General features: G+C 36.0%; 2 protein-coding genes across 3 annotated transcripts in view; one reads left to right on the forward strand and one right to left on the reverse strand.

Annotated features, from left to right (window-relative positions):
* LOC127519831 (SLAM family member 5-like) overlaps positions 1-23,600 on the forward strand; it is a 132,926-nt gene that overhangs the window by 30,097 nt on the left and 79,229 nt on the right. The window contains exons 3-6 of one of the 2 annotated variants that reach the window (XM_051907469.1): positions 4,583-4,876; positions 4,986-5,105; positions 5,217-5,278; positions 6,119-6,496. In XM_051907469.1, the coding sequence (XP_051763429.1) occupies positions 4,583-4,876; positions 4,986-5,105; positions 5,217-5,278; positions 6,119-6,166 (524 nt within the window). In that variant the 3' untranslated portion in view covers positions 6,167-6,496. Of the gene's footprint in view, positions 1-999; positions 1,315-1,490; positions 1,809-4,582; positions 4,877-4,985; positions 5,106-5,216; positions 5,279-6,118; positions 6,497-23,600 lie in introns of those variants that run through there. The other variant, XM_051907471.1, reaches the window with a different exon arrangement.
* On the reverse strand, positions 12,013-23,229 carry LOC127519830 (uncharacterized). The gene is made up of 6 exons (XM_051907467.1): positions 22,830-23,229; positions 22,467-22,496; positions 16,920-17,246; positions 16,024-16,359; positions 15,557-15,678; positions 12,013-15,107 (listed from the first exon to the last, which is right to left on the reverse strand). Exons 1-6 carry the CDS (start codon positions 22,897-22,899, stop codon positions 15,090-15,092), a joined length of 903 nt encoding a protein of 300 aa, XP_051763427.1. The 5' UTR covers positions 22,900-23,229; the 3' UTR covers positions 12,013-15,089.

Here is a 23,600-nt window from a genome sequence, read left to right on the forward strand (position 1 = left end):
TGTAATGGCTGGAAGACAGTTGTAGTTCTGCTCGTATTTTTTCCATTCTTGTTCCTCTTTTCAGTGATTCTGCTTGTTAACAGCAGGTGTTCATCATTAATGCTCAATCATCACTTAAATATTAACTTAATTATCTCACTGCAACACAGTGTCAATGTTACTTTTACTCCGTAGTGTGGACACTCTCTTAGGACGGGAGCATCAGCTCATTTGCATTTAAAGGGACACACACTAAAACAGCGCATTTTTGCCTCACCCCCCAAAAATGGCAATTTTAACATTCTATAAAAAAAATTCTGTGGGGTATTTTGAGCTAAAACTTAACATACACACTCTGGAGACATCAGAGACTGATTTTACATCTATTTTACATGAAAAGGGGCATAATAGGTGCCCTTTAAATCAACTAAACTGTACAGAAAATGATGCATGAAGAATTGATTCTCTGCAGAGGAATCTGCTACACCTTGTAAATGACTAACCGTCACCGTTATCTGAGATGCCAACTGCAGCAGGAAAGACGAAGACCACAAAGACAGGATCAACAACTGATTCAGAAGAAGAAATGACAGTCAAGGAAAGCTGTGCAAGAGTTTGGACCAAGCATTTGTTTACGTTTATGTTTGTTATTATTAATTCAGTCATTGTCATTATAAACATTAATTTTTTCAACCTATTTATTAATACTGTTGTTGAAAATGTCTTTGGATTTGAATGCAATATTTCATTAAAAGACAACACAGAAAAAACAACTGACTATTTTCTCTCTCTGTCTATAACTGCTTACAGCTATCAGCCAGGGAAATGTCTGGTGTATTATTTAACTTCTTGACTTAGATTTGACCATTTTTTTAACGAATACAATATTTTATTTGACAGTAAAGCTGTTTTGAGGTTCATAAGAAGATGCAAAGAAACTTCTTCACCTACGAGATGTTTGTCCAGATCAAACCACATCTCTGAAGAAAACCAACCACAACAGGTTGCATTCTGACTGCAGAAGATGAGCTGCAACAATGTGAGATGGAAGATATTAACTTTTTGTTGTATTTTTACCATACTTTTGAAAAATGTTTAGTGTTAAATAATATAATGAAAAAGATTTTTGGACTAATAAGTCTTAATAAGTGCCAGGTGAGAATTTATATTCAACTATAAATCATTTGTAAAGAGTCTGTAAAGAGCCTATGTGGTTAAAACTCGTGGGAGGATTCACACTTCAGCTCAAGTGCTTTCGACAGACAATTCTATAAGATCAGACTTTTCAGAAAATGTTTTATGCTTTGTTCTGTTTGTGCTGGTGGCGTCTGACTGGTAAGTCGTAAATATATTTTTTGTCTTAATATCAGTAACATTCTTCACAGATGTTAAATATCAAGGTGATTTAAACTTTTCATGACGTAACTGACTTTGAATCTTCATACATTGTGCTCTGGATAGAAGACAAAACTCTTAGAAGCATTAATCTGTAAAATCTGTTTGTTCATCAGGTGTGTTTAGTGATTCAGTGTCAGTGATGGAAGGAGATTCTGTCACTTTGTACACTGATCTTACTGAAATACATGAAGGCGACAATATACAGTGGACATTTGGAACTGAAAACTCTTTCATAGCTAAAATGAAGAAAAAGAAGCAAAACTTCTCCATATATAACAGTACTGATGGGAGATTCAGAGACAGACTGAAGATGGACAATCAAACTGGATCTCTGACCATCAAAAACATCACAACTGAACATGCTGGAGTTTATGAACTAGAGATAAGTGGAGCACATCTGACAACAAAAACATTCAATGTTTCTGTCTATGGTGAGTAGAGATCATTTGTCCCTTCAAATGTGCTTGTTTTTGTTAAAGGAATATTCAGTACAAAAGCATAATCAACAGCATTTGTGGCATAATGCTGATTACCAAAAACATATTTCCTTTTAGTTTTTTATGGTGAAGGACTTATATCAATGGAATTTTTGGAGAGCTTATTTAATTTATAATTTATAATTTATACAGTGGAGACAATTTGTGACCTGTGCTGGCAAAATGTCAATTTTGGTTGAAATTTGAGATTTTCACAAAAATTGGTTCATTAAGCCCTCGTCGAGCGATGCCAAAGCTCCAAACAGTAATTAAACATCTAAAATGTTCTTTATTTGTACCTTTTCTGAGAGGTGTACCTTTTTCTCAGATCACTTCTGGATGACTGCACAAACAAGTTGTATCACAAGTTGTAGGCCTATCATTGCAAAGTGCAGCATTCCAGCTTTGTGAATATTTATTCATAGCAAATTCTCGATGGCATGAGTCCAAACCAGTGAATGTGATTTTCGTTTTGGTTAACAGTTGGGGAAAAACATATGATGTGTAATATTATATTAGATCTGTGCATTTCAGTAGGTCATAATATAGGTCTGTCTCCATGTTAATCAAACAATAAAAGAAAAGACGGAATCACTCACTGCTCTTGATTGAACTACTTTAGCTGTAATCAGTTTATATGTAATAAAAACTTGATTTTTCTCAAAATTGACGTTGCTGACTCTATCAGTTAGTCCACTTTCAAATAAAATTTTCCTGAGAATTTACTCACCCCCATGTCATCCAAGATGTTCATGTCCTTCTTTCTTCAGTCGAAAAGAAATTAAGGTTTTTGATGAAAACATTCCAGGATTATTCTCCTTATAGTGGACTTCAATGGCCTCCAAACAGTTGAAGGTCAAAATTACAGTTTCAGTGCAGCTTCAAAGGGCTTTAAACGATACCAGACGAGGAATAAGGGTCTTATCTAGCGAAACGATCGGTCATTTTAGAAAATAATTCAACTGTATATGCTTTATAAACACAAATGATCGCCTTGCAAGTGCTTTCACCAGAACGCGATTCCGTATTCTTCAAAAAACTTACGCTGTATGTCCTACGCCTTCCCTATTCAACTTACGGAACGAACGCGGAGCCAGTTCCGTTTTTTCCGTAGGTTGAACAGGGAAGGCGTAGGACATAAAGCGTTCTGGTGGAAGCACTCGCAAGGCGATCATTTGTGTTTATAAAACTTATACAGTTGTATTTTTTTTTAAGAAAATGACCGATCGTTTCGCTAGATAAGACCCTTATTCCTCGTCTGGTATCGTTTAAAGCCCTTTGAAGCTGCACTGAAACTGTAATTTTGACCTTCAACCGTCTGGAGGCCATTGAAGTCCACTATAAGGAGAATAATCCTGGAATGTTTTCATCAAAAACCTTAATTTCTTTTCGACTGAAGAAAGAAAGACATGAACATCTTGGATGACATGGGGGTGAGTAAATTATCAGGAAAATTTCATTCAGAAGTGAACTAATCCTTTAAACGGGTGTAGCTCAGTCATTTATTGTCCGATTCCAATAAATCATACATCATGTTGAAGATTTTTTACAACTCATTTTGCCAGCACATGTATAAAACTTTAATGTTTTTAATCATGATTAATCACAGAAAAATGCTTAATTAGTTTTTCTTTTTTTTCTTAATGACTGACATTTAAAGGCACAATATGTAAAATTTTTGGATTAAAATATCCAAAAACCACTAGAACAAAGTTATATATTTTGTTGACTTGTGCACTTACATTATCCCAAATGTTTCCAAGAATGTTTAAATCCAGAGAAATAAGCAATTTTAACCAGGACCGTGCATTGCCTATCAATGACATCATTGATAAATTTGCTAAAAAATTGAGTATCACGTTTTCTTGATTTACAGTGAGTACCATGTTTTACATGATGCCTAATATCGTTCTAGTTTACTGCAGTGTGGAACAAGTGTCTCACAGCAGCCGCTGAGCGAACGCACAGAGTAATGTTATAACATCATTTTCAACACACTCAAATGTATCTAATATGATAAAGAGCAGCTGCTTTACCCCACATACTCTTGACCGGAAGAAGCAGAAGCGGCGACTGTGGAATTTCTGTTTTTATTTGTGCTCGTCTCTCATTAGCAGTCTCTCCAGCAGCCTCATTTCAGCTCCCACAGCACTCGCCCTGCGCTGCTTCATGCTACAGTAACATTAATAATCTCAAACATGAACTTGATTTCTGCTCGAGTCCCGTACCGATTCTTTTCCACCGGCTGTGAGGTGAAGACGACATCTCCCAAGATTCTGTGCTCAATCTCGGCGTCACCAATCTATGCCTTTGTTTTGAATAAGCAACTTTTAGCGGCAGAAATTTACATAAGTGTGCATTTAAACCTTGAAAATATATATATATATATATATATACACACACACACACACACACACACATATATATATATATATATATATATATGTATTACACTGAACTCATATTAACCATCATATTGTTTATGTATTGTGCTTTTACTATTATAACAGTATTTTACAGTGTTCTCCCTGAAGAGTGCATATTAGTACATATTGGTACCAAAAGTGTACTGACTAACTGGTACAAATTAGAAATGGTAAATGGTACTGTCCCAGAATATTCCTATAACTATTACTCACCGACCATCAACACACTCAACACATTTAACTGAAAACAAGAGTGCTGCTTAGATTTATCCGTATTCCTTTTTATTTTCTGATGTTTTTCAGCTCGTCTGCCTGTTCCTGTCATCAGCAGTAACTCTTCACAATGTTCTTCATCATCATCATCATCATCATGTTCATTGGTGTGTTCAGCTGTGAATGTGGGTCATGTGACTCTCTCCTGGTACAAAGGAAACAGTTTATTGTCCAGCATCAGTGTGTCTGATCTCAGCATCAGTCTCTCTCTACCTCTGGAGGTGGAATATCAGGATAAAAACACCTACAGCTGTGTGCTGAACAATCCCATCAGCAACCAGACTCAACATCTGGACATCACTCAACTCTGTCACACATGTGCAGGTATGACAGAGCTGATATAATGTTATTTATTTACTGAGCTGATCTCTGTCTTCTGTTGTAGATCTGTCAGATTCACTTACATTAATGACTCTCTTTCACTCTCCTTCAGCTCCTCCAGTCTCAGTGTCTCTGATAGTGCTGATCTCTGCAGCTGCTGCTGCTGGTGGTTTTCTGTTTATTGTAACTGCTGTCGGGATCTTCTGCATCTACAGGAAATGCAAAAATTCAGGTCAGGAGATCAAAAAATGTATGCAAATATCAAAATATTTATCTTTTATAAGCTACAAATTTTGATGTAAGATTGAAAACTTTGTTTTAACATGTATTATTGTTAATGCAGTCCAGACACAGGAGAAAGACAAAACTGATTCAGCATTGTCTAAACCTACAACACGAAGAATGGTAATATCATTTTGACTGTGTTGCAAGAAGTTGTTGCAGTCAGTTAGTGTGATTGAAGTTTTGTGTGGAATAGCATCAGATGGTCAGTGAACAGATGTGGATGGTCAACCTTGTTCATAATTACCTTCAGTAGGGAGTGGCTCAGGGGAAAAAAATTTAAACTAAGTGTATGTACTGATTAAATGTACCACTGGTATTAACATGCATTTCAAATGCGATTTCTTATTATTTTATCACATTACATCACTTTCGGTGCACTAATACTATTGAATGAATGAACTTGTGTCAGATGATAAAATTATTATTATTATTATTGCTATTATTATTAATATTATTATTATATTAAATGATTAGATCGCCCAAAAATACCCTTACTAAAAAATAACAATGTATAGGATAAAAAAATAATAATAATTTACTCACCGTTACAATCCTGAACGAGTTTCTTGCAGATTGACAGCCTCAGTCACCATTCACTATTATTGCATATTTTTTCCATACAATAAAATCGTAAAATGCTTATCGAGTATACAGCACAATTTCTTACGAAGCTCCGTGCCAAAGCGCATATTGTTTTCTGAGAATCACGTGATCAACGAAAAACGAAGCCTCACGTGAATGCTTTACTTTGCGTGTCAGAATGTTTGCTACACTACTCTGAGCTGCCACAAGATGGCACTTTTTCCCCCCCAAAAAGTTAAAAAGTATGACCAGTCACAGAAATTATTTAAAATAAACTTTTGTTGGTCTTGTAAAGTTTGCTTTATATTGGTATGTGTGTTATTAAACTGCTGCATCAGCAGTCTCCTGACTGACAGCATTTTGTATTTTTCCTTGCAGAAATCAAAGAAGGAGCCTGTGTATGCAAATTTCACCAAAATACGATGATCAAAACAGAAAGGAGAACTGATACAGGCCCTGACTCACACCTTTTAGTTCATTTTTAGCCTATTCTCTGCTAATACTCAAGACCTACTCAAAATATAGAACATCCAGAAACTCAAATGTATGTTCTATTTTTAGCTCAACATGCATGTTCTCTGTACTCCTGTTTAAAGAGAAAATGGGCAAATTCAGCACAATCATCGCTCTCTAGTGGGCAAAGCAGCTAAGAATAGCACTGCTTTTGCACGATAGGGTGCGCTATGATGCTGCTGTTCTCACAGTCACAGTCACTGCTCTGATGTTTATAATAATAAAAATAACAAACTCAGTTAATCACAGATCAGTTTATTATAATAAAATGTCTTTATACTGTCATTGCTTTTTTGATGTGCATGTGAAAGTGATAGAGATAATCTTCATAACATATTAATGCTGAGTCAAAGCTCACTTTTTCATTTATTGGATTAATTTATAATATTCAACTGTATTTTTTTTTACATTCCTCAAAGGAAACTGCAGTGAATGATTGAATTAAACTCACCAATGACAGAAACACTAAAGCTCCTAAAGCTGATGGTGCTAGAAGTTAACAGCTAATTATAAACCATCTTTTGTAATTGTGGAAAAAATACACTGCTCAAAAAAAAAATTAACGGAACACTTAAATCACACATTGAATCTCAATTAATGAAATATTCCAAAATCTTTATTTATATACAGGTGCTGGTCATATAATTAGAATATCATCAAAAAGTTGATTTATTTCACTAATTCCATTCAAAAAATGAAACTTGTATATTATATTCATTCATTACACACAGACTGATATATTTCAAATGTTTATTTCTTTTAATTTTGATGATTATAACTGACAACTAAGGAAAATCCCAAATTCAGTATCTCAGAAAATTAGAATATTACTTAAGACCAATGCAAAGAAAGGATTTTTAGAAATATTGGCCAACTGAAAAGTATGAACATGAAAAGTATGAGCATGTAAAGCACTCAATACTTAGTTGGGGCTCCTTTTGCCTGAATTGCTGCAGCAATGCGGCGTGGCATGGAGTCGATCAGTCTGTGGCACTGCTCAGGTGTTATAAGAGCCCAGGTTGCTCTGATAGTGGCCTTCAGCTCTTCTGCATTGTTGGGTTTGGCATATCGCATCTTCCTCTTCACAATACCCCATAGATTTTCAATGGGGTTAAGGTCAGGCGAGTTTGCTGGCCAATTAAGAACAGGGATACCATGGTCCTTAAACCAGGTACTGGTAGCTTTGGCACTTTGTGCAGGTTCCAAGTCCTGTTGGAAAATGAAATCTGCATCTCCATAAAGTTGGTCAGCAGCAGGAAGCATGAAGTGCTCTAAAACTTCCTGGTATACGGCTGCGTTGACCTTGGACCTCTGAAAACACAGTGGACCAACACCAGCATGACATGGCATCCCAAACCATCACTGACTGTGGAAACTTTACACTGGACCTCAAGCAACGTGGATTGTGTGCCTCTCCTCTCTTCCTCCAGACTCTGGGACCGTTATTTCCAAAGGAAATGCAAAATTTACTTTCATCAGAGAACATAACTTTGGACCACTCAGCAGCAGTCCAGTCCTTTTTGTCTTTAGCCCAGGCGAGACACTTCTGACGCTGTCTATTGTTCAAGAGTGGCTTGCAACAAGGAATGCGACAGCTGAAACCCATGTCTTGCATACGTCTGTGCGTAGTGGTTCTTGAAGCACTGACTCCAGCTGCAGTCCACTCTTTGTGAATCTCCCCCACATTTTTGAATGGGTTTTGTTTCACAATCCTCTCCAGGGTGTGGTTATCCCTATTGCTTGTACACTTTTTTCTACCACATCTTTTCCTTCCCTTCGCCTCTCTATTAATGTGCTTGGACACAGAGCTCTGTGAACAGCCAGCCTCTTTTGCAATGACCTTTTGTGTCTTGCCCTCCTTGTGCAAGGTGTCAATGGTCGTCTTTTGGACAACTGTCAAGTCAGCAGTCTTCCCCATGATTGTGTAGCCTACAGAACTAGTCTGAGAGACCATTTAAAGGCCTTTGCAGGTGTTTTGAGTTAATTAGCTGATTAGAGTGTGGCACCAGGTGTCTTCAATATTGAACCTTTTCACAATATTCTAATTTTCTGAGATACTGAATTTGGGATTTTCCTTAGTTGTCAGTTATAATCATCAAAATTAAAAGAAATAAACATTTGAAATATATCATTCTGTGTGTAATGAATGAATATAATATACAAGTTTCACTTTTTGAATGGAATTAGTGAAATAAATCAACTTTTTGATGATATTCTAATTATATGACCAGCACCTGTACATTCTACAATTTGTTATTGTAAACTAAATTATGTGACAACAGTCAATGGAAACCAAAATCATCAACACACTGAGGGCTGGATTCAAAATCAGGCTGATCCAACTTGCATGAAGTTCATCACAGCAACTCATAATGTAAGTCAGTAGTGTGTATGGACTCCACATCCCTTTGTGCATTCATGACAATATCTGGGCATGCTCCTGATGAGATGGCAGATGGTGTCCTGCGGGATCTCCTTCCAGATCTGGATCAGGGCATCAGTGAGCTCCTGCACAGTAGCCTATGTGGTGCTACTTGGCGGCTTTAGATGCTCCGATACATAATGTCCCAGAGCTTCTCAATTTGACTTAGGGCTGAGGAACGTGAGGGCCAGACAATGGCATCAATGCCTTTGTCATCTAAAAACTGCCTACACACTCTTACCACATGAGGTCGGGCATTATCATGCACCAGGAGGAACCCGGGGCCCACTGCACCAGCATAAGGTCTGACAATGGCTCTGAGGATTTCATCCCGGTACGGTACCTAACAGCAGTAAGGGAACCATTGGCTAGCACACTGAGGTTAGTCCCTGCAAGGGTATTCCTCCCCAGACCATTACTGACCCACCACCAAACCAGTTATGCTATATGATGTTACACGCAACGTAAAGTTCCCCACGGCATCTCCAGACTCTTTCACGTCTGTCACATGTGCTCAGTGTGAATCTGCTCTAATCTGTGAAGAGAACGGGGGTCAATTCTTGCCAATTCTGGTGTTCTCTGGCAAATGCCAATCAAGCTGCACGGTGTTGAACTGTAAACACAGGTCCCACTAGAGGACATCAGGCCCTCATACCACCCTCATGACGTCTGTTTCTGATGGTTTGGTCAGAAACATGCACACCATCCTGCAAACAAGCCTGCACTGGCCCTTTACGAGCCCACTTAGGGCTGCCAGCACAGGGCCCCTGAGAATTTGCTCACTGGCAAAACGTTGGCCCCTTAGCACTGACCCTGCACAGGCAGCCCTCACTTAGCCTCCAGGAAGCCTTAGTGGTGTTTTATTGAAAATAAAAGGTAAGCATTTGCTTTAGTTGGGCTCTTGACCCTTGACTTCTTAACTTTAATGTTTTTCTGGCTGCTGTAAATGTGTGTTTCTGAAGCACATTTTTTTATAGCAAACGTTGTGAGAAGAAAAACTAATCTGATGATTCAGTCATCATGTAGTGGCCTGATTCAGTGATCTCACCCAGAGTCTGATCTCTGAGTACATTATTTAGGTTTAATAATTTCACATTATAGGAGCTCTAGAATACCACTGCATGAAATTTTGACCTGCTTTAATATTTTGAATGTTTTTAAGTCATTATGCAAAAACTATCAGAACAGGTTCATGTAGACTCACACAGACATCAAGATTCAGCGTATGAACCTCAACAATGGTGACAATCAACAAAAAGCTTTTTTTGTGACTTTTGTTGCTGAATCAGACCACTACATGATGACTGAATCATCTGATCAGTTTTTCTTCAACTTTTACTATAACAAATGTGCTTCAGAAACACACATTTACAGCAGCCAGAGAAACATTAAAGTTAAGAAGTCAAGGGTCAAAATCCCAACTAAAGCAAGCTCTTACCTCCATAACGGTGACTTCAAACTTTATTATTTTCAATAAAACAGCACTAAGGCTTCCTGGAGGCTAAGTGAGAGCTGCCCATGCAGGGCCAGTGCTAAGGGGCCAACGTTTTTACAATGAGCAAATTCTCAGGGGCCCTGCGCTGGCAGCCCTAAGTGGGCCCGTAAAGGGCCAGTGCAGGCTTGTTTGCAGGGTACATTTGCACATTCATAAAATCAAACATTTTCATAGACTCAAATATTACATAAATGTATAGTAGTACCCATAAAAAATACTTTAGAGAATTATTTTTTACCGCATTAAGGCTCAGATAATACAGTGCCGTGATTTCTACACTTAATACATTTTAGTCCTAAACAACCAATAAGGTGTGTAGGCAAAAATTAGGTCTAGGGGAGCGCGGGGCACAAAGTAACGCGGGGTTAGTTGTAACACACATGGTTTAAAACTTTCCACACATGCCATCATGATGAAACTTAGTGTATTTACTAGTTGCCATATCAACACTATATCGAAAAAAAATTGCGCCAAAATTAAAAAATCTTTGGAAGATATCACTAAACATTTATTTAACCATAGCAAAAGTAAATTTCTTACTTAAGTTAATTTTCCATCTCTATTTTTTGTGTTTATTTAAAATTAGACAAATCTGATATTATTTTAATCTTATATCTGTTACTTAACAGTTGAGATAGTTCTTTAATGCTGATCTAACCAGCCGAAGACACAAGCCGGGTTTAAATCCCAGTTGCTCAGGTGGGGCACGTTGTAACACTGCGTTACAATGTGCCCCTATTAGAACTATGCTATTCTATTCTATGAATTCTATTGAGAAACCATGAGAAAAAGGTGAATAAAGACTGAGAGTCAATGTTCATAAATGATTAATTATTATGTTTTGAACTATGCTGTATAGTTGTGTTTTGCGGTGTTTGTTGTCAAATGCAAAAATTAGTTTATTTTTAATTATTTAAAAATTTCATTAATTTATATGAAAAAGTTAATAATTGTATTTTATTGACAAAATATTTTAGTTTGTCTTGTATATTTTTTGATTAGATCAGATAACGTTTTAAGCTGTTGTATGGTCATGTTACAATGTGCCCCTCACATGATACAATGTAGGCTACCCCACCTATGGGGCATGTTGTCACATTTCACTTCCATTCTTTTAGGGTAAATCAAGAAAAAAGTATACACTGTATTAATGAAACAAAACCACGTAATTGTACTGGACATGTGTGAAATTAATGTGGGAAAAAATAAATACTCTGAACCCCAAGTGAATTTACACAAACTGAGAAAGTCAAAAAGTGTTACTTTGTGCCCTGCTCTCCCCTACGTTTTATTCATTTGGCATAAGCTTTTAACCAAAGCGACTCACATTAGCCTGCATCCAAGCTACATTGGGTCGGTTCTTGCACTGATATTAAATGTCAACTTTTACTGAAGTTATTGTTTACACCTAGTCACGTGACCTATTTAAAAAGACACAATTTTCGCGCCGATGGAAACGTATTTGTTTCAACTGTTAGCATTGTTTTTGATCGTTAAAATGTGTTTCAACAATAAGACTAATCCAACCGCCACTACAGCGCCAAAGATGCGAATAGGTCACAGAAATCGACGTAACACCGGAAAAGAGATCTTACACACGGAAACGATCTTACCGTTTTCAAGTAAAAACAAAAGTATTCAGTAAATAGTTGATTGTTTTAGTTATTTTAGTGTTAAAACAAGTTAATCATGCTATATCATGTAACATGAATAATGTGGGAGTCTTGTGGAAATAAAATACATACATTGACTCTGGCCTATAATGACTTTTAACCGAGTTGTTCAGGAAGGCTGAGCAGAGTTGAAGAAGAGCTAAAATCATGAGCAGAGTCCAGACAGATGTCTCTGCAGCGCTCTGACTGCAATAAGCATCTTTCTTTATTAATGTTAAGAATATAGAAATACCACTCCATCGAAAACAGTACAACAGTTCACAGAATAAATGCATGACATGATCCATTACATATTTTTTCTTTGATTGGTTCTCCATGTGTGTAATTCAGCAAACACTCTGTAAAAGCAAATCTTGATTACTTCTTTATTACTTCAGCTTGTTACTCAAATCATGAGGTTTATATATTTATATGTTTTCAGATGGCTGTCTAGTTGTGTTTCCTTTTATTCAACACATACTATAACTTTGGCCCCAGTGTCACATCACATTAATATACAAAGATCTTTAAAGTTCCTTGTTTTAGAAAAGAAAATAGTGTTGTGGGTTTTATTTCAAGACACTTGAAGTTAACAGAAAATTAAAGAAAATGAGATTTTCCAGATGAAAGAAAAACTCAAAAATGGAAACAAAGAAACAAGAATGCTACCAAAAGAACAGTCTGGAGCTGAAGGCTTGACTAGTTGAACAGAGTTTTTTGGTAAAGGCAATCATCTCCATCAAACAGTGATAATATGCCACAAGACAAACATATCAGCAAAATACAAAAATTAAAATTATCTTTATGTTTTGTTCGATGTTCATGTTTGAATCTCCCAAATGTATGAAGATTTAAAACATTCTCACTGTTATAGCAAGTACACTCTATGCAAGTACACTCTATAACACATTTTAATAGCCCACTTAAAGTGTTTGTTACAAATAAATTACTATATGCTGAAAATAAATAAATGTAAATTAAATGTAAAAAATTGCATTTACAATATTTTGAAAACAGTGGGTGTTGCATTGTACCCCCCGCACCCCCACTTCCCACGCCCCTGTCTGGCCCACATCTGGCCCGCGTGGTATCCACACGGCTCAGATGCGGGCCGGATCTAGGCCGACACTATGTTGCTGTCTGGGCCAGCATGTTTCACTGTGTACACATATGTAGAAATTCTGCTGTAACATTCCACCAGACAAACAACACGTCAAGTATTTCTCAGGTTTATTTAACACAGCCTGTATCATGTACCTGTTTAAAGGCATATTAAAGACCCTCAGCAAAGTGGTTCACCAAATTAAATATAAATCAATGAATTTCCAAGCTTCTACCCTTGTGTATCCTTAAAGTCTTTTGCACTTTGTTTTTGACTATTCTGCCTATGTTAACTGTGACTGCATACATTTGGGCAACATTACTGGAATTTTACTATTTCAACCTCATTTCCTTTAATAAACCTATTTTACACTATAAATACACAAAATAATTAGGGCTTAAGAACAAGAATATCCCCATTAAAAATCATTAAAACTGTCTTTTTAATCCCAGGGCCATTTAACTATAAAAGGATGCATTTTTAATAGCATTTCATTCTGTTGGCAAGGCTTCAAAATTTAAATTGTTACTATTTTCACAAAATCTTCTCATATTTGGCCTCTGTTGTTTTTTTTTTTTTTTTGAGATGTCAACCTCAAATTTGGAACATAACTTTAGATTTATGCCTTTGACTTTCTAGGAGTTTTTGAGTTCATGTTTTGTAAAGTGTGTGTATATGTTCAGAAATCATTTTCATAAACTAAAACCAAGTTGACTCCAATCCCAAATAAACAGCAAGTTGGAGTTGAACTTGGCAGGAAAATGGAAAATCCCCACTTCAAAAGTGATCTGCCAAGGATTTTCTATAAAATGTTAATTAAATGAAAACGTTAATTAAATCATTTACAACAATAAAAAATACAACTGTATTAAATAATGTTATGGGATTGTTTTAAATATTTTTTGAAAATACAAGTAAGAAATGTTGGGGAGGAAATGATACTTTTAAAAATTGATGACCGTCTTAATAAGGGAGTCATTGATGTTCGTTCAAACGATTCGTTACAAAGGCTGATTCATTCAAGAATGAGGCAATTGTTTATGAATAGGTCATTGAATCTTTGAACCGATTCGTTCAAAACGCTGAATCATTCAGTAATGAAATCAGTGTCACGTTTTTAATCGTGATTGTATTTAGGAAAACAGCATTGGTCGTGTGATTTTGCTTAACTGTATCAAGTTAAAAGTTCAAAGTTACATTTTGAATCAGGCTCCTTGTCAAGCCGGGCAAGTCAAATTCTCTTTCACTTGCCCCTTCAAAAAATCCATTTATCCCGGACTAATTGACAAGCGTTAGTGTCGAGCCCTGACATGTTAAACCAACGCTAAAATCCTGATTTATAATAGAGACGTTGTCTGACAAAATCACCATACACATAATATAAAGACATTTAATGTGATTTTGGCTATATGTACACGTAAAATGATCACTCGGGTTAGAAGCAATAGTATCTATTTCATTTGTTCTCTGACAGCGCACACTCGCACAGCCTCAACTGAATGCACTGCATATATTATATTATATAGCTTTCAGAAAACTTCCAGCTTACAAGCTGTAATTACGAGCTCTACGAGGATGTGAACACTTTTTACAAGCTAGAATCTCATAACTATAGGAATTACGAGGTGGCGTAAACGCACCTTTAGATGCCCTTTGTCTGTTCTCATCATTATTTAGTGTTCATTCACGCCACCACGTAATTACCGTAATCTTGAGATGTTTTATTCTGAGCTGTTTACGTCCTCGGACTGAGAATTATGCATATGGCACCACTATCAATGCCTAAATGAATCTGCAGCAGTCAAGTGTTACAGCGCCCACATGGTACAAAATTAAATGAGTTTATGTTTAAAACAAGGCAAAATGTCTGCCAAAATGGGCTAGAATGTTGTTTAAATAGCAAATGCACTTGCGCCCATCTGTTCACCCATGGTGTGCTGGTCTAAAAACGAGGTGTGTTCAGGTGCACTGTTGGCGCATTGCTATTTTGAAGCAGCTGAAAACGACTGCGCCATTGACCAACAAAAACCTGGTTTGAGTGAAGAGAGTTTGAGCTGATGCTCTTCTCAACATCATGTCCTAATTCTCGTCAGTGTCCATTTCAATGACTGGCAGCCTCAGCCGGAGTCTGATTTCCTTCTAAGGAATGTTCAGGTGGCAAGCTATCACAACTTATCATTCTCCTGTAAGAAAATACAGATTCACAAAAGGTAAAAGTAATGAGGATTGATGTTTGTTAAACAAACACATAAATAAATAAATAATAAATAAATAAAATAAGCCAAAAAGAAATGTCCCTTTTTCAGGATACTCTATTTTAAAGACAATTTTGTAAAATCCAAATAAGCTTTACAGAAAAATTAACAATGTTTTTCATGCTTGTTCAATTAACCATAAACATTGTAACTCGTGCACCTGTGGAACTGGTACTTAAAGCAGCTGTTGGACCCACAAGATACTGACTGCTACTTCTAATATTTACTTATGATTATTTTATATTTAGAATAATATATTAATTAGAACAATAAATAATAAATTAATCATAACAAAAAAAATGTATCCAAAATTTTAAAAGTTTTTATGCACAGAAAATCTCATATATCTTGTTAAATCAGCTGTATGTAATACTTACAGTCTGTGGTATTGCTGTATGGATCCTGCGGCGACAGTAAATCACACCAACAGTTACAGCTACAACCAGCAGAACAACAGCAACAACTATTCCTGCTACAGCAGCTGAAGACAGATCTGAACCTGGAACAGATAAAGGCAGACAGGCATTACTACTAGACAATGAAATGATAATACATCCAATATTTACCAATATTTCTGATTGATATTTACATCTTATGGCTTTGATCATCAGTTGTATGATATTGATGGAACTGATAACAGCGGCTAAAACAGCATCAGCACTGTGAGCTCAGCACGAGACATCAGGAAAACTTAACATTATTCATTTTTCACATTAATTACATCAGTCATACTTCTTCAGTTCACTTCTTTAACAGTCCACAACCAAACACTCATTGAGTTGATTTTGAACTGCTTTTAAAAGTGAAAAGGAAAATGTATTGAATGGCTGAATTATATACTCACCAGTGACAGTAACACTGAAGCTCCTGATCCTCCTAAAACTGAAGCTGCTGCTTTTGCTGTTGATCTGCAGTTGATATTCTCCAGAGTCTGTGTTTCTGGTGTTTGTGATGGTCAGAGATCCAGTCTGATGATCCAGCTTCAGTCTGTCTCTGAATCTCTCATCACACTGATCATCTGTACAGATCTTACTCTGATCTCCAGTGATTTCAGCGATGACAATCTCATTAAAATACCATCTCATCAAATCATTTGGATTGTTTATTAATCCAGGATCTAAAGTGACAGATTCTCCCTCCTTCACTGACTTCATTTCATTTTGTTCAGCAGCAGAAACACCTGAAACACAAACCAACAGCTGCTGGAGGATCTTTTTTTGTGGTAACAGTAACACACACACACACACACACACACAAAAACTCCACAACATGAAAGAACTGTGATCATGACTTGTGATTGCACAAGCCCTTTCTTGACTTTTGATATTTGAAACGAAACATTTAATGCATAGTTTGTCCATATAAATGTATATATTATACATATTTTCTATCAAATAAAACATAACAGAAGCTGATCAGAGATGGAGTGATTAGACAGTGTCAACTCCATCAGAGCTTGCTTGGAGAAGAGTAAAGGCTTAATCAATACTGGCTGCAGCTTTTTATAAAAGACAAAACTGTTGAAATGGTTTGCCAATATAAAGGATTTAGTTTTAACTGTTTAATGATGTAAAGTGACACGATTCTACAAACTACATAGTAAAGAGACTACCTATACTTTAAGTAAATTAATATACAGGTAAAGAAATTAACTGAATATCATTGTAAAAAAATCAAAGCAAATAACAATGTGCTTTAAACATATATTAATGGCATTTAAACATTTATTACATGACTCACTTTGGACAGTAACATTAAAGAACTTTTCACTGTCGCTGCTGCTGAAGATCTGTAGTTCATAAACTCCAGCATCTGTGTTTCTGAAGTTTGTGATGGTCAGAGATCCAGTCTGATGATCCAGCTTCAGTCTGTCTCTGAATCTCTCAGTACCTTCATTACACTGAACATCTGTACAGATCTTACTCTGATCTCCACTTATGTGAGCAAGGAGAAAGCCACTGAAATACCATTTAATATCTTCTTGATGGTTTGTTTGAACACCAGTGTGTAGAGTGACTGAATCTCCCTCCTTCACTGACACTCTGTCTGAACCAACACCAGAAACACCTGAAGAAAAAAAAAATAAATAAATAAACCAAACAAAAATATACAATAGCGCTGTGAAAATGGTCTTTCTACATAAAATGAAGATTTTGAGTAAAGAAACATGTCTGTAGTAATGACTCAATTGGGTACTATATCCCCAATGACATATTTCGTAGATAAGGCGGTCTAGATTTTCTTTTAAAATGCAATTTCACCCCTTCTAAATGACTGATTCTCTAATTTTCACCAACAAGCATTACTTGCTTGGAAACTATGTGCACAATTTTTCTACCCACAAATAAATTTTTTGGAATAATTCAAATATTTTAACCCATGGATAATCCCTTTTTATGGACAAGCGGTATGATAGAAGTATTGTTTTTGTTTTGAATTTATTTAAAAATAATGGTACTATTCTGGTGCATGAAATATTTATGACTTTATATCGTCCAAGCTTTGTCTTCAAGTTATGTGCACTTATTTAAAACTTTATCTTTGCTTTAATGAGAGAAAAACAATTATGCCCAAACTTTTATTGGATGGAGTTTGTTTTCTTGATAAAAATGTAACATTAAATACATAAAGTAAGTGTTAACATTATTCAGTATATATCCCCTAGATGTTATTTTTTTTAATTTTTTTGTGGATAGTATTCACTGGAAGAAAGCATGGTTACTCCTTGAAAAAATGTGTATTTCTAACAAAATAAGAAAGGTACACTGTAAGAGTCTACATAATGTCTATTCAACTAACTCTCTAACTTATGTGTTTTCTGAAAAGTTGAGGAAGAAACATTGCTTCATTTATTCTACCATTGAAATCAGGTTAAATCTCTTTGGGAGGACTTAATTTATTTATCTTCTTTATAAAATATGATTTAAAATTTTCCTTGACAGATAAGTGTTTTATTTTTCTGGCAGTGACCATGCTACTGATCTTGTCAATTTCTTTGTATTGCATTGTAAAAAATTGTATTCTCAAAAACCAATTTTGCAAGATTTTGCCTATATTTAACGTTTTTCTTGTTGATTTCGCTTACTGTAAAATCTCTTAAACTCATTGATAAGAATAATAAGAATAATTAGAATACTGAGTGTGGTGGTGGTGGTGTTAACTCTTTCCTTTGTGATTCTTTTTCAATGAAGTGCTGTTTCTTTTCTTGCAATAAAAAATTATGTATTGTTTTGTTATAAAATGTTATGAGCATAAATTATGTGTGAATGTTCCCAAACTCTCAGACAGAACAATCTCTCTATGAGTTAAGTGACTGTTGTCATAATTCTAAACAGTAAAACAAGTCTGTATTTAAGTAAAAATGATTGATAAACACATCTTTTGAATGGAATTAAATAACAAGTACTTTGGGTGTCTTAGTCAATAAAATAGTTTTCACTAAAAAGCAACAGAACTTTAATTTTATTATGCTGCCTTCACGTGCTATCGGAAATTTGATACTTCCCACTTCTGAAGTCGTGTTTGTCAGCTCATCGCATTCATGTTTTGAAAAGGGAGGGCGTTCATGTGCTGTTTTTACCTAGGAAACTCATATACAAGAGCACGTGAAGGCAGCATAAGTAACACAGCATGAGCATGAATCACGCAATATCCGCAGTGGTGGTTCTAGACAACGGTAACTGGGGGGGCCAGGCAGGGGCCACTTGTGATTTTAAGGGGCACACTTTAACATGTATCTTAAAGGTATAGTTCACCTAAAAATGATTCTGTCATAATTTACTCACCCTCATGTTATTTTAAATATGACTTTTTTCTGTTGAACATAAAAGAAGATATTTTAAGAAATTAGAATTGTTTGTCCATAAAATGGAAGTCATTGGGCAAAGATTTGGTTACTAACATTCTTCAAAACATCTACTTTTATATTCAGAAAAAAGAAACGTATACAGGTATGGAACAACATGAGGGTGAGTAAATGATGAAAGAATTTTAACTTTAAGCCTTTAATATTTTCAGGATTATTGAAGTCATTTTTTCTGGGTCATGTATCACTCTAATTTAAAATTCATACAGAGTTCAATCTCAACTTCACAGGGTGTGTCTTGTTACTTGGACCTAAAAGAACATTTCCATTCATATATTTAAGTCATTTGTAATTCAGGATAAATGCTATTGAATTAAATTCAAGCCTGTTAATAAATTCATTTAAAATGCACAGTTTTCCATCTAAATTCCAAAGGGTGTGTGTTGTTGCTGGCTCAAAAAAAAGAAGAAACTAGCGCTAAGACCCAGAATCTGTCCTATCTAAATTTATGGCCAAGGAGCCGCTATTGCTTAGGAGGCTTTGCGAGATTTTTCGCAATTGTTGCTTTCAGTAACGTGTTGTGCTATTGTTTTCTGAATTAAACCAACCTTAAATTGTTCTTCTAGGAACCAGTAAGGACACACAGCATTTAAAGTTGGGCTAGAACACTTATTTATTTTCAATGAGTTTATGTCTTTCTTTGAATATCAATAGCATGCCTTGTGCTATAGAGACAGAGCGACACGCGTCATAATCTGAAAACCACGCCCACTGTGGGGGAAAATAATCCAACAGTCCCCACTGACTTTATATAGCGTGAGGCTGCCTCCTTGTCATTTCTGGCTTAAAACAAAAAATAGAACAATGTCTAAAAGCTGCTATGTGACATGGTGTATAGCAAACAAGCTAAAAAACCCAGAACTACGTTTTTATAAGCTGTCGACCCCAAAAAAACGAATGTTTAAGGACACAAAAGTGGATACAGGCAGTGAGACAGAGCGCAATGGGTCATATTACTATAAGAACTACATTGGAGGGGAACGTATTCGGCGACAGATGAAATAATTCTTTGACATGGTTAAAAATAATGAATGGTTTGTTTTTGTTTGTTTGTTTAGCATATGTTGTTGCCGATTTTGTTCCCCTCCAGTGTATTTCTTATAGTAATATGACCCGTTGCGATCTGTCTCACTGCCTGTATCCACTTTTGTGTCCTTAAACATTCGTTTTTTGGGGTCAACAGCTTATAAAAACTTAGTTCTGGGTTTTTTAGCTTGTTAGCTGTACACCTTGTCACACAGCAGCTTTTAGGCATTGTTCTGTTTTTTTGTAATAAGTCAGAAATGACAAGGAGGCAGCCTCACGCAATACAAAGTCAATGGAGACGGTTGGATTGTTTTCCCCCCCGGTGGGCGTGGTTTTCAGATTATACTAAATGCGCTGTCTCTATCCACCTGTTTCCGCGGGGCGCTACTGTAAAAAAGAACATGTGTACAACTTCCGGTGAGGCGGCGGAAGTAGCATACCAATGATATTTTGTGTGTTAATAAGCGAAGAGGCTAAGTGTTTTTCGGATCATTGTTTAATTTGTAAAGTTGCAAACCTTAATGAGAGATGTCGTTACGGCACTCAGGGACAACATTTCAGTTTAGTACATTTATTAGTTAATAATATCACAATACAATAAACTGTAACTGTTACTGTAACTTTTTTTATTGTAAAACATTGTTGATCCATAACGCTCCGAAGCTCCCTGAAGCAGTGTTTTGAAATCGGCCATCACTAAATAATTCGTTATTTTGTTTTTTTTTGGCGCACCAAAAACATTCTCGTCGCTTTATAATATTAATATTGAACCACTGTACTTACATGAACTGATTTAAATATGTTTTTAGTACATTAATGGATCTTGAGAGAGGAAATGACATTGCTCCCTATGTAGGCCTCACGGAGCCATCGGATTTCAACAAAAATATCTCAATTTGCGTTCCGAAGATTAACGAAGGTCTTATGGGTGTGGAACGGCATGAGGGTGAGTAAAGGGTGAACTAACCCTTTAAAATGTTATTCTAGGGGCCAGCAACAACACACAGCCTCTATATTTGAAAAATTAGTCTATATGCATTTTATAGCCTACAAAGTTATCACATCTGAATCTCAATAGCATTGTTTTTGCATCACTTATGATAGTAAAACCAAATGAAAACAGTTCATTTAAGACATAGTAATCACACTATTTGAATTTGGGATTGAATATTATGGTTTTTACTCAAAATGTAAAACGTCTTTTTCTTAATAACATTACTATTACCACTATATTCTTTCCAATATGTAACATTTACGGTGTTTGTATGTTTCCAAGCTTTATATGCACATTTTGATGGCCTTTTTTCAAGAGTAGACTAAAGCATATGGATTGAACAATTGTGCTTTTTTCTTCTTCGCTTTGTTGACGATCACCTGCTATTTTACATTACAATATGTATAGGTTTCTATACAGCAAAGCAAATTAAACAAACTGCATTGTGTGTGTTCTCTTATACATTTTAAAACAATTCGAACACAACCCTTTTTTTAATCTTATACTGAATCGTTATTGATGTATTGAGGTGTTTTCGAAGCTGTATCTCTGACTAACCTCAAACCTCAAACGAACTTTATGTCGGTTTAGTCGTCGAGTAATTTCCGCCACTGGATATCCGACTTTAATCGATCTCGTATGTGTCTGATTCACCAATAGAACCGAAAAGTGCCTTGCCTGCATTTTTTTCTTTCTTTTACTTTTCACACTTTTTCTCCCCTACTTTTCAGGCGAGGCGCATTTGCAGGCCTACTTGGTTACACAACAACGCAGGAAAAGAGACTGTATCAAATAAATGTCTTACCGTGGTCGAGTAAAAACCAAATAACTGCGAATAAATTGAAGTGAAGCTTCATTTTCACCACTTTTCCACTTCAGAATACGAATGCAGATTCTGATACATTGTGTTCCGCGTTGTTCCGTTTTTTTTGCTTTAATGGCGCCTTGTACATAAGTTATATGTAAGTTACAGCCCAGTCCCTAAGGAATTTAGATGATGAGTTCCGTTCCGTTCCTGGTGTATTCTACAAAACATCTTTTTGTCATTTTGTAAAATACTGTATAAATATTCTTTTATGGCATTAGTAGACTATGAAACATCACTTTTTTTAATAATAAAACAAGGTAAAAATAAGAAGAAAAAAAAAAAAAAAAAAATAGGCTATCATGTTACACTAGTAGTGAGCAGTCTTTCTGTGGAAATAAATAAAGTAAGACATTACATATCCAGCTGAAAGGAGAACATTAGCCCATTTTTGAATTTAAACATTATAGGCTTTCACTAACACAGACATGTCACAGAATAAGGTAGAATGCTGTAACTTTTCAGAGCTCAATCAGTAATACTGCCTGTCAAACAAATTTATTCACTTTACTTTAAAGTGTAATTCAGCGTACTGACCTTTACCCAGTGCCCCAAGAAGAGAGAAGTCTAGAGGGGAAAAAAAAACAGCATTAATTAAACTACACATTAATTAAACTACACATTCTGACTGCAATAAAGCATCTTTCTTTTTTTGCCATCAGTGCTAGGTAATATCACTCCTAAATAAATAAATATAGATGTCATGGTAAATGACAAGAGTTTTTGTTGTTGGTCCTGTTAGTCAGAGATAAAAGCAAAAAAGTATGTAACCCATGAGAGGGCTCCAATGAGAAGCATTACACCTACTTTACCCCTTGAACTTAATTCTATAGATAATTTTCACTTGGAGAAGAGTAAAGGCTTAATCAATACTGGCTGTAGTTGACCACTTTACTTTACCAGGTATTTTCAAACATATGCAACCAAGAACTTGAAGAACTGCCGCAGAAACAATAATCAATGATTTCATTCCACGGGGGACAATGACTGGCACGTTACATGAGAAAAGACATTCAGCTTTGGGATCAGAAGTGTGTTCTGCGCAGTAGTTTCTCTTTGGAAGCTGTATTTTGATTTGTATAAGTAGTTCGTGTGTGACACCTTGTGGTGAAAGCACGTAAAACAGTAGAAGAAGAGACTCGTTTTTTAGTGATCTGCGTTTTGGAAGCTGGTCGTTATTAAGATGTTTAGAGATCGAGGTTTAATTCTGAAATATAGCGCGATCTGCTGCATTCACGCGGGCGTCGACGTTAACTTTTTTTTTTTTTTTTTCCCCCAAAATTATTTATTGTACAAATTTCACATATATTCAACAGAAGGCGTCGACGTTAACGCTTCTCATTTACTTTGAATGGGTGACGTCATGCGTTGCCGAACTGAACTGTGGGTTCCGTCGCGTCGTGTCGCTTCACTCGCGTTGCAAGCGGCAGAAGTTGAAGATTTAAAAAAAAAAAAATAAAAAAAATAAGTTGAAGATTTTTCAACTTTTCAAGCGCCAATGCATGCGTCAGCCAATCAGATCGCTTTATGCAAACACCCTAGAGCAGTCGCTAGCCTATTGCGTACGTGCAACACCGGAAAGTAATGTGATTGGCTGTAACGGTCGAGTCAACACACGCTTCAGACACGCCCTCCGTCAAGCGTTGACGCTGACGCCCCGTGTGAATGCAG

The sequence above is a fragment of the Ctenopharyngodon idella genome, chromosome 10 (assembly GCF_019924925.1).
Source record: "Ctenopharyngodon idella isolate HZGC_01 chromosome 10, HZGC01, whole genome shotgun sequence".
Lineage (NCBI taxonomy): Eukaryota > Metazoa > Chordata > Actinopteri > Cypriniformes > Xenocyprididae > Ctenopharyngodon > Ctenopharyngodon idella.